Source organism: Monopterus albus, unplaced genomic scaffold, assembly GCF_001952655.1.
Source record: "Monopterus albus unplaced genomic scaffold, M_albus_1.0 scaffold29.1, whole genome shotgun sequence".
Classification (NCBI taxonomy): Eukaryota; Metazoa; Chordata; class Actinopteri; order Synbranchiformes; family Synbranchidae; genus Monopterus; species Monopterus albus.
The window spans coordinates 5054667-5066440 of NW_018127909.1; the positions used below are offsets into that span (position 1 = coordinate 5054667).

Consider the following 11774-nt stretch of genomic DNA (forward strand, 5'->3'; position numbering starts at 1 on the left):
TGTGGACCGCGGGAAAAAGCCGCTAGCTAACCGGCTAACGGTTAGTGGGCAACATTTAGTGAGGACACAACAGTTTAGCTCAGCAAGTAGTATAAACGACTAGTGAGAAGACCAGACTGTGATGTGACGACGATAGACATACGAGTGCTTTGGCAATAAGTTTAATGATTAAATCCGATTGTTCAGTTCCGAATTAACGTTACTCAATGGGGAGCAACTCATATGTACTGCGTCCTCCCCTAAAGTAACGCGAATCATTTTTTCGTCTTTTTACAGCAAAGTCATGCTAATAAATACTGATTTTGGCCTGATAAAACAGCGTGTTTTGTTATAAAAGAACGCGTTTCACTTGCTCGGAATCGGCGACATTACAAATTATCGGCGCCAACGAGTAATGCTTATCTCGTCTTGTCCACAACTTGAAACACCATGCATCTAATTATGTTTACTAAGTTTTATAGCCCCTTATGCATTTAATCCTACGGTAAAGCTCTTTAAAAAAGTGGAGACGGCGGCAATTCAAACTTTCGATACACTTTCTACATGTATGACATACTCTATTGCACAGAAATACACCGAGTAAAATTCTTGTAAGCCATCTTAACATTAAATAAGGTAATATTTGCATTCCCGACAAGATACGCAGCAACATGTTAAATAGGAGTTGTTACTTACATTCAAAGTGGCATCTCATTAATGGCGGGTGACGGTCACAGCTCACAGCTCACAGCAGCAGGTTGACGTCCGTTGGCGGTCCTGACGCATGCGCACATTGATGTGTAATGCCCAGGATTATTGGGTACTTTTTATGTGTTTTCTAAACGCTGTAGTTATTACTGTTACCAAAAGGGTAGCGAAAGTGCAATTTACCCATAATAATACGTTTTACATGCAAACTAATATACATAAGTAATTTTTAAATGATTTATATGTATCATAATTACGAACCTCAAAAATCCTTTTTTACAGTGTACTTGTTAAATTTTCATTCTTCTCATATTTAATTCTATAAAATCAAAAAAGACAATGAATAAAATATCAGCATTATGATTACTTGCCAGGCTAACCAACAGCTCTGCATCAGTTATATTTAATTCCATCTTATAGAAATCCTGCACTAGACACTGGATAGTTCACACTGCAGCTCATTGTCTGGCCCACAGCTTTACTGCTCTGTGTCATTCTCATTCCTCTGATCATTTTCAGACACAGCAGGCAGTTGTTTTCAGTAAAATGCTCTTAATCGCCACTGTTAAATACAGTACCTGCTCAACACCAATGGGTAGACACACAAAGTTACTGACTAGAAATAGTTCCCTTAAGATTTGGAACAGGAACAGTTTGACCTTTTGGGAAATCCTTAGAAGAGTTAAATGAGCAGACTGATAACACTTATATCTGGCTGTTATATATGAAGCCAGAGCCAGTAGCCGGTTAACTAAGCCAAGATGGAGACAGCTAGCCTGGCACTGTGCAGAGACAACCAAATTGGCCTCTCGGTTAACTAACACATTGTATCTCGTTTAATCTCTACATTAAGCAAGTGTAAAAATGAGGAGTTGTGGTTTTGTGAGGCATTATGTGTTGGACTGTTTCTTGGCTGAGCGCAGTGAGTTGTTGTTACTGTGCCATGAGGTTGCCAGCTAAGCACTGAAGGAGGCTGCAAAATGTCAGACTATTTATTTAGGAGCTGAAAGAGTTTTAAGACACAGTTTTTATAAATTGCCCATAAGTGTATGTCTCAGCCCTGTTATAGACTGGCCACCTGTCCTGAGTGTACTCTGCCTCGCCACCCTTCATGTAATGACTATTTTTCTAATATATTCATATTTTGAGAAGGCGAATATGAAGCAGCTTGTCTTCTCAACTGTAATCCATGCTTTCTGTTGTCTGGGGAGCCATGATTTCCTGTTTTCCTTTTATCTCTCGACCTACAGGACATTAATGTTCTCTGACAGGCTGATAAGGTCAACCCTCGGCCTGTGTGATTGCTTCACTCTAGAGGATTGTGGGGGAGATGGACATAACCTTTTCCCCCTTTACCCATTTGACACTCAGTGTGTGGTAGTGAGCAGCTAGTTGGCGTTCCTACACCTGTAACCATGCTAAGAGAACATGAGAATGCTACATAGGAAATAGTTCACATTAGAGGCGACAAAGCAGTGAAGGTCATAGAAGATATAATATAAGCATCATGATGTATCTGATTTGTTCTTGTTTCATTTTAATTACATTTTTAAACTGGCATTTATTCTGATACACAGAAACAAGGAAGGCTATCAACCACTTCAGAATAAAGACTGACAAAATGTAATTCTTTTCCTCTTAAACACAACAAATTGTCAAATGGCTTCACTCACCCATATTAGATAGAATAGTGCTTGGTGTTGTGTGTCGTCTAATAAAATCAACATGCCAAAATAAATTATTTTTAAAAAGATGCCGAGTACAGATGATATCCTCTCAATATTACAAGAGTTAGATCCTTATACCAAATAGAATTTTTAAAAAGTACTACTACATTCCTTATGGCGTACAGTATCAGTGTATTTAAATGACTCCATTCATTCACATAAAGATGAATATCACTAAATCATCACTTGCACCATGTAGATACACTCCAATTTGGCACAACCCTGATTTCCAACTGCATAATAACTCTATCTATTTCCCAACATGGCAACACAAAGGAATCAGTCACTTACATCACCTATATGAAAATAAGCAGTTCATATCATTTAATACACTGATCCAGAAGTATGGAGTTCAGAGAGAACAGTTCCTCCACTACAATCAACTAAAATCCATAATTAAATCAAAGATTAGTGTAACCAATAACCCACTACAACCCTCCAAATTAATTGAAGAAATTATAATATAATAACATCCAAGCTATATAAACTCATATCAAATACAGATCCAACAATAACAATACCAAAACTCAAATGGGAAAACAATTTAACTCTCTCCCTCAGCTCCGACTTCTGGACAGAAATTTGCAATAACATCTTTTCTATGACCAGCAATGTAAACTTTCAGCTTATACAATACAAGACCATTTATAGGACCCATATTACAGAAAGTAAAATGTTCAAAATAGGTTTCACTGACAATGACATCTGCTCACAATGCATTCTATGTTGCACCGACAATTATTTTCATGCTACTTGGACCTGTCAACCAGTTCATTCCCTCTAGACAGCAGTGACAGAGAAACTCTCCACCATCTTGGGCTGTAGAATCCCTCCTCTTCCATCACTTTGCTTGCTTGGTAAAATCATAGAAATCAACCACCTACCAATTAAATACAAAAACCCACTCCTCATTTCTCTAGCTATTGCCAAAAAAAACAACAATCTTTCAAAACTGGAAAAAACCAATACACATAAACCACTGGACCAACCTTTGAATCTTCTGATAGTTTATCAGCTTTTTATGACACATGGAACCCATTTCTAACATATTTCAGCATGAACCAAACACCTGAGGGCTGAGGCCACGCACATTCCCACCAACCTCTAAAAATGTAACAAGCTGATTTTATTAGTAGTAGTAGCATCATTATTATTGGGAATTTTTATTTATTTATTTACTTTTTTCCCTCCTTCCTTTCTTGTGTTTCATAGACTGCATAAGTTGGAAATACCCACACTTCACACCCTCACACACTACAATAAAAAAAGCTCTCAATAGTTGACCCACAAATCCACGTATACACACAGACCTGTAGCACAGCTCAGTTCCCATCTGATAACACCTCTGTTACAGACCGTTCTCCACAGCTAAAGCTATTTTGTTTTCATGTTTGATTTCATCCATCAAGATAGTCAGGGAGTTCATTTTCTGTGACTGCTTTAAGATTTTCTCACGAATGTGCTTGAATGTGTAAGCTCCTAAACATATTTCCATGAGATGTTCTTTTCAAAAGCAGGGATTTACTTGCAGCCACTGCCCAGAATTTAAAATACTGGTTAAATATACTCCTCCTTTTCTCTGATATCGTAATAATCTTTTAAGCTCGTTTATTCACTCATGATCACACTACCCCAATCCTTTGCGCCTGCTGTGAATGGAAGCGTGTCTGACGGAAGTCTCTGTCTCCCCCTCCCTCTCTTGATAAGTGAAATCACAGAAACAGCAGAACGGAGCTGGCACAAAGTTGAATGGAGCCGCTGCAACACACTCTACTCAGCACCACGGACAGCGAACGATCGGAAGGTCGGACACAAGAGATCCATCGATACTGGAAATTTATTTGAGAAGGACTGAGTTTACAATGGGGATTTTGGCTTGGGGAGCTACACATTTTAAATTGATCACACAGAGATTTTGGCTTTTGTACTGCTCCCCAAAGTAAGTCTGATCTCGTCTTGATCTCATTAATATGATTTCATTAGCGTAGTGTAGAGTTAAGATAGGCTGGCACCCGTACAGTCATAACCTACATATACATTATAGTATGCGTTCATAGCAGATATAAGCCTGTAATCAAGCAGATCTCCCGTGCGTAAAAGCTGTGGCGCTCTTCCAATCGACACTCCAGCTTGACGCACGGCACGCCATACAGTATGACCCCAAAACCCAAAGACACTGGAGAGATGACAACAACAATGCATCATTCATGGCACTGCGGCTTGTAGTGCGTAATTACAGACACGAATACTTGTGAAAACGGCGTTTATGTTACAATATAGGATATATTTGAGTACACTTTCCTCGTTGGAGTTGGTTCACGGAGCACGGTGCGCAAGAAGAAGAGCGCCGGTAGGTGAGCTCGCCTCTTTGTTTTAGCTGTGCCCAGAGCCTACGCGCACATGTAACAGCTTACTATGAGTTTAGAAGTAGTTGAGACGGATGAAACCACGTCGTTTTTAACTGATATAAGTTATAGTAAATGTGGTGCTGCTGACTCGCCATCTCTTGTTGTGTTCTAAAGTAGGCCTGTGGAAAGTAGCATGAAAGAAGTACAGATTTTCTTCTAAATCGATAAAAACGGGAGGAAACAAATTAAAAATCTGGACTGTCTGGCGCCATCGTCTTGTCTAAAAACCATAATGGAGCCCATAAACCAGACCCACTTTCATCCTATTTCATCAGACCCGAACACCTCGTCTGCAGCCTCGCCCTCACCCTTCTTCTTCTCTTACCCCCGCCTCTTCAACACCTCCTTCAACCTATCCACCCAGAGTGTCCCCTTTCAGGGCAGCAGTACTCTGATGACCGCAATCATCTCCCTTACAGTCTTCATGGTGGGTCTGACCGGGAACACTCTGGCCATCTACGTGGTGCTGCGTTATGCCAAAATGAAGACAGTCACCAACATCTACATCATGAACCTGGCTGTGGCCGATGAGCTCTACATAATCGGGCTCCCCTTCCTTACCACACAGAACGTGCTCTCCTATTGGCCTTTTGGCTCCTTTCTCTGCCGCCTGGTCATGACTGCAGACTCTATGAACCAGTTCACGTCTATTTTCTGCCTGACGGTTATGTCCATCGATCGCTACCTGGCTGTGGTTCACCCAATCCGCAGCACCAGGTGGAGACATCCCCGTGTGGCCAGGGTGGTGAGCGCAGCCGTGTGGGGCGTGTCCTTTGTGGTGGTCCTGCCCGTGGTCATCTTCTCTGATGTCCAGGTATGAACACCAGTCCTGTATTAGCTCATTATACCTGATAAAAATTTATTTTCTACTCATTCACAGCCAAACCTTCATATACAGGAAGACTAAACCTATTATTAAGGCAATTATTAAAATAGCCAATGCTACTGGTAGTTCTACATTTTCATTTGTTTACTACACATGTATTACTTTCCTACTAAGCAAATAATTTATTTAATATAGCCCAGATTGAACACTTTTAACCATCTGACTTATTAAGATGAAACATAGCTGTGTTCTATGAGTGGAAGCAGGATGAGGGCTGTAGAAACGAACCATTAGACCCAATTTTCAAAAATTACAAAAAGGGTACAATGAAGGGTCAGAGGAGAGTCAGATTGATGTTTCATTGTGGTGCATATAAAGGCCTACTGCAGTGCAGGAAATGAGAAAAACATGGTCACCCCTGGAACGTATATGTGTGTATGCACCTGCCATGTGGTTCAGGTGCCCTTAGCTATCCCACCTAATGCTTTTAGCAACTAATGTTACATCATGGCCAAAGCATGTTAGAACTGGTTTTAAAACTTAATTTTAACAAATTTTACATTTCACATTGATAAATCATTACAACTTGTAATGTGAACAAGGCCACTTGTAGTGACAGCTCATTGCTTTGGTTTTTTAGCCCACAGTTATATTATCTTTGTGTAGTCGCACCCACTCTAAAACCTATTTTCCATCAGAAGTGGGATAAAGGCCTCTGCCACAAATAATTGGTTAAATTCACCACTGAAAAATAACTTGGATGGGTTTATGCACACAAGAACCTGGTCAGGGATTAGTGAACAATCATGGTTTGGGCTGAAATACAGTAAGTAATTTATTTATGTTATAGGTCATTTGTCATTATGGCTACAATCAGTTCGATTAGCTAGTGAACATAGTGGAGTGGTTAAGAAAACAGAACAATCATGTTGACTCTCAGAGACAGGAAGCAAAAGTTGCCTCTCATTTTAAAGTACAATGTTTTGCTCCATGGTTTCTACATAACAGTATCACCTGATTTCCTCTTTTGCTCCTGTCATAATTACATCATGTTACTTGAATCTAAATGTAATTAGGGGGCATTTGGTGAAATGACTGATACTGTCCCACATGACTGCTAGATGTCGCTCAACAATAAAACAGAACTCTGGGTTGTAATAAGCTGCTCGTGCAAACGACCTGTGGGGCGGATTATATGAGAACACAATTTACAAAATGGTGTCCCAGAAGCCAGTCTTGCTCCATTTCTGCTGGATCTGTAAATAAGCACGTTTTGCAATACCAATGTTATAAGATCATTACAAGGTTTGTCAGTGTTTTCTATACAGGATGTAGCAATAGAATAAAATAAAATAGGTTTAGAACTTTAGAGGTACAGTATTTGCTGCATGGAAAGAATTTTTTCCTTCTCAGTATTAAGAGCTGTGGTGGAAAGAAGAGGCAAGTTGTTGCTAAACATGCAAAATGAAGTATAAAAATGGAAATGCTTTGCACAGAAATGTGCAGAGAAACGTTGCTGCAAGTTCTATAACAGTGAGGAAATAGAAAAGCTTTTGAATAAAAGAAAGCTCAGAAAGCTGAAAAACTTTGGTTTGACAAAACAGGAAGAAATTGTGTCAGGTAAAAAAAGGTACTTGTTGGTCTGAACTATAATTTGCTTGCACACAAACTAAATGCAGTAATGTGTGTAAATGTCTTCCTTTCTTCTAATGTCATTTACATTTCTCCAAACATCCTTTGCTACATTGCTTACCTCCTGTATTTGATTCACTGTCTGTCTGAGCAAATAATGACATTTCTATATTTGTTTAAATGTCTTAAATATTTAAGTGTTACTAAGCTTATTTAATTTCTCTTAGGACACATTTAACTCCTGCAACATGAACTGGCCAGAGCCAAAGCATGTGTGGTCAACAGCCTTCATTCTCTATACTGCCACAGTGGGTTTCTTTGGACCGCTGCTCATCATTTGCCTCTGCTACCTACTTATCGTTATCAAGGTTTGTAAAGTCCAGTTTCCAACCAAAGTACTTTCCCCAGTGAACATATACCCTTTGCTGAGCTTTGTTCCTTTATCTTCATATCCACTGGCGGAACCAGGGTCTTCATTTAGATCCCGGGTGTCATTTTTTTCAGTTTTCATCATTGTTATCACTGTCACATTCACCCTCCACACCATCTTCCAAATTAAACTATCTTTAGTGTTTATCTGGAAGGTCAAGTCCTCGGGAGCTCGGGTGGGCTTCACTAAGCGTCGGCGCTCAGAGCGCAAGGTGACGCGAATGGTGGTGGTGATTGTGGTGGTGTTTGTGCTCTGCTGGCTGCCATTCTTCATCATCAACATGGTCAACCTGGTGGTCATCATTCCAGAGTCCAGCATCACTGCTGGCATCTACTTCTTTGCTGTCATCCTGTCCTACGTCAACTCCTGTGCTAACCCAGTCCTCTATGGTTTCCTGTCAGACAACTTCAAGCAGAGCTTCAGAAAAGTAGGCAAAATATCTTCTGGGTATTAAACTGTGTACAGGCCAGGCTTAAAGAAATAATCTGACATGTTAGAAAATACAACTATTTCCTTTCTTGCTAAAATGTTCAGTGCTACTTTTTGTGTGGTAAATATGTAGCTGGAGCTGGCAATTAACTGGCAGTTAGTTTAGCTTAGTATAGAGCGGAATTGGCTCTGCCCAAAGGAAATAAATGTGCCCAGGAGTACCTCCAAATACTAATTGATCTTGATTATTTGATCCATACAAAATCTGAAGTGTAAAGATTTTAGCCTGTTTTGTTTTTAATGTGTTTCTTAAGACACCAAACAAAGAGTACAAAGCAGTATTAAGCAGTAAAATTACTGCTGAGTAGACCTGCTATGTAATGGATTGTAGCTTTTAGGCCAAGTTCACTGTTTAAAGAACATTTAAACTAAACACAAATAAGGAAACGAAGCAAATACTGTTGTTTCATGATTATTCTGTATAAGTACTTGAACACTTGCTCTCAAAAACAGTGCAGTTGTTGTTTCCTGAAGTTTTCTGATGTAGCTTCAGAATCTTCACAGATTGAGTTTGTGGTCCTGCAGGTGCTCTCTGTGAGGAGTATGAAGTGTAAGTCCAACGGTGTCGATGATGGTGATCCCAGCGCCCCGCGCACAGAGAAGACCACAGCACACGACTGCATTTTGCTCTCCCCTCATAACCAGGTTTACCTTGATCCCCAGAGCAGCCAGGTACTCTGTCTGTGTGTGGTTTTTTGTTTTGTTGTGTGTGTAGACAATGGGGACTGGGGCAAAAATAAAGAAAAAAAAGGAAATTTAAGCAACAAGGAAAAGCTAAAAATGCCACCATCTATGCATGTGTGTGGAGAACTGAGTCAAATAGGGACATGCCTCATTTTTGATGTGCTAATATTTTAAGGACAATAGGCAGCTGAGCGATCCTAAGGCTCCCTTCAATAACACACACACACACAGAAGCATACAGACGAACACATCACCAGTGAGTCTGATGCATTGGTTTTGACAGTTCTCTTATGTTAAAAAAAGGTAGGCGTGTGGGAGAGCAGCTAAGTGAGGAAGGATGGTAAATTAATGCTGCTGTGGAGGCAGTGATTAGGAAATAAATCTGATGGCAGGAGTTAAAGGTTATGAGATTAATCTTACTGAATGTGTGAGTGAGAGAGTCTGAGAGAACAAGGTGGTCAGGGAATGATAGAGCTTTGACACAGTCTGTGCTTCATAGTGTCCAATTAGATACAATAACTTGTACAAGGGCAATGCGGAGCATTAGACTGACAGAGTGCCTCTGATGAGATTCTCCTAAAGCTCCATAAGCTGGTTCAAGGTTATCAAAACAACTTCCCAAATAAGTCTCAGAGTAAGAGGATGATATGTTAGTCAACTGTTGTTCTCTGAGCCTAAGTTCAGTTTTTTAATGAATGAAGCTGCACATTTATAACAGCATTAGATTTACAAGGTGATGCTTGGGTTGGACCCCTCTCATGAGTCTGTGTCTCTTCCTCCTCTCTGAAGGTCTCTCCTCACCCTCCAGGCTCACCTACCTCTCACACTGCAGCTGACCTGCACTGCTCCACCCCTTCATGTCAGTCTCCCTCCACTATTCCAGGAACTGGACCCACCACTACCATGGTAACCTCCAAGTCGACCTCAGCTGAAGCCCCCACCATCACTGCTCTTACTACGACCACCTCCTCTGACGCCATAGCCCCGTGTGTAACCAAGAAACAGTAGCTATCTCAAGTACGGATGTCAGGTGGTTTAGAAAGTGAAAAGAGGTGAGGAGAAGAAACAGGATGTGAGACTATACGAGAGGAAGCTGAGCGTTGGATTAGTTAAAGACAAATAGCAAAACGAATCATTTTGAGCAGTTACAATGTGAAAATTCATTTTTTGCAATATTCCTGCACCTGCTCATTCTGAATGCATCACTCCATATTGGTGAAACAACCTCCTGAATATTTTTCATGTCTCAGTGCGTATATGCAGCTGTATGAATCACTCAGCTGTTTACCAAGCTCCATTTTCTTTCCATCCAGCCATCTGACACAAATGCCTTTTCAGGCGCTCTCAGCAGTCATCATGACTCTTAATGGACACAGAAATATTTACACCTGCTGTTCTCTCATTACCTGATAGCCTATTATACAACATGTAAGAATGTGTTTTCCTTTCAGAGCCAACAATGCCATCAAGGATATAATTAAAGCCAGGGAGGAAGATTTCCTGGGAGCCAATTATCACGTTTGTTTGGGTAAGCTGAGCATTGCAGGGTTCTTTACTGCAACAAATGTGATTCAGGCTGGAAGACAAAAGTATTTTGAAATACAAAACTACAGTTTTGTTTTATTTTTCTGTAATAAAGTAAACTTCCACTCACATGTTGAAATTGGAATGAAAGAAATTGACATCTGTACAACTTTGTGGAAAAAGTCTGCTGTAATCCTTTTTGTATACTGTTTGTATTTTCCGAAAATAGCTTACTTGCTCATTAGTGTCTTTCTGCAAACATGTAGCCAGCCACAAAACCTCTAACCTCTTTGCCTCTGATTTTGCATATTTGGACATTTTTGCATCATGTATGCAATAACGTTTTGTGGCTGTTGTACATATATGTACTGTATGAAAATGCTGTTTTTCTCTGCAGAAGCTGTGGTACTGCTAGGTTAAGGGTTTATAATAGCATATATTGTTGTTTATTGTACAATACATTATTTATGATCAGGCTGGCACACCCTCCATTAGGTTTGGCATTTGATCATACTTATGGTGCAACCTCCTTCATCCTTAAGCTTTTATTATGAAAGGTCCTGTGTTGCGTTTTGGGACAGGATGAAGATGATCTTACCACTGCCACCAAAAATACAAATTTCTGCCTTGTTGGTAGGTGCCCTTTAAAGTCTTTTAACAGGATACCTCAGACACATTTTCCTCTAACTACACTGACCAACGCAGGTAACCATAGCAACAATATTTCTGCTTTGTGCTATGCCACCATTTAACACTAACTCAGTTCAACAGAAGAGTTATTTGGACTGTAAACCAACTAAGAGAAGCCAAAAGAGAAAAACATTAAGGCTGTTTATAGTAGAAAGTTCTTTGAAACATGAAAAACAAAGACTATGTTGTATGTTTTACTAGGTTATATGTAGTTTTTTAGGGGATTTGTTACTGTAGGATTGTGGGGTATCTTTGGAAAAAAATAGTGTGATCTTTAACCAGACATTTCTGCCTGCTGTTACCACACAAACACACCATGACCTCTACAAATTGTCACCGTCAGTCTATGGAAATGCATTTTTTTAAGCAGGCACGAAGACAACTAGAGCTCTTGGTTTGCTCTGTGAGGAGTTCCTCCTCTGAGCCGTGGTCAGACGCAGCCCTCGTGCAAGGACAACATCTGGTGCATCAGTCGATAGATCTGAAATCACATCACATGTTCAACACTGACATAGCAGCTTGGTATAACTGAGATATTTTAGTATTTCTGTATTTGTTCTCAGTGCTCTTCTCACTGGTTTGAGGTGGGCAGTGCATAAGGACTGCCCTGTTGCACTGAATTGTTTTGTAGGCTCATTTTGCCTGACCTTAGGCTCTGCTTTTTATTAACAAACAAC

General features: G+C 40.1%; 1 protein-coding gene and 1 long non-coding RNA gene across 4 annotated transcripts in view; one reads left to right on the top strand and one right to left on the bottom strand.

The window, feature by feature from the left end:
- The window catches only part of LOC109957832 (uncharacterized), a 3969-nt gene extending 3025 nt beyond the window's left edge, over positions 1 to 944 (bottom strand). The window contains exon 1 of the long non-coding RNA XR_002274602.1: positions 676 to 944. This is a non-coding gene — a long non-coding RNA (uncharacterized LOC109957832). The remainder of the gene's footprint in view (positions 1 to 675) is intronic.
- Positions 945 to 4149: 3205 nt separating this feature from the next.
- Positions 4150 to 11767, top strand: LOC109957999 (somatostatin-like receptor F_48D10.1). Of its 3 annotated transcripts, none has more exons than XM_020596297.1 (5): positions 4150 to 5636; positions 7508 to 8137; positions 8725 to 8871; positions 9673 to 9935; positions 10335 to 11767. In XM_020596297.1, exons 1-4 carry the CDS (start codon positions 5055 to 5057, stop codon positions 9889 to 9891), a joined length of 1578 nt encoding a protein of 525 aa, XP_020451953.1. In that variant the 5' UTR covers positions 4150 to 5054; the 3' UTR covers positions 9892 to 9935; positions 10335 to 11767. The 3 variants fall into 3 exon arrangements, with proteins under 3 accessions (XP_020451953.1, XP_020451954.1, XP_020451952.1); XM_020596298.1 differs by having other exon boundaries at positions 7508 to 7648; positions 7865 to 8137; positions 9673 to 11767; XM_020596296.1 differs by having other exon boundaries at positions 9673 to 11767.
- The last annotated feature ends 7 nt before the right edge of the window (positions 11768 to 11774 follow it).

Excerpts from the sequence above, each read along its gene's own strand:
- LOC109957999 (XM_020596296.1), top strand. The coding sequence starts at position 5,055 with ATGGAGCCCATAAACCAGACCCACTTTCATCCTATTTCATCAGACCCG. Across the intron at positions 5,637-7,507 it reads TCATCTTCTCTGATGTCCAG|GACACATTTAACTCCTGCAA; the intron begins GTATGAACACCA and ends AATTTCTCTTAG. Across the intron at positions 8,138-8,724 it reads TCAAGCAGAGCTTCAGAAAA|GTGCTCTCTGTGAGGAGTAT; the intron begins GTAGGCAAAATA and ends GTGGTCCTGCAG.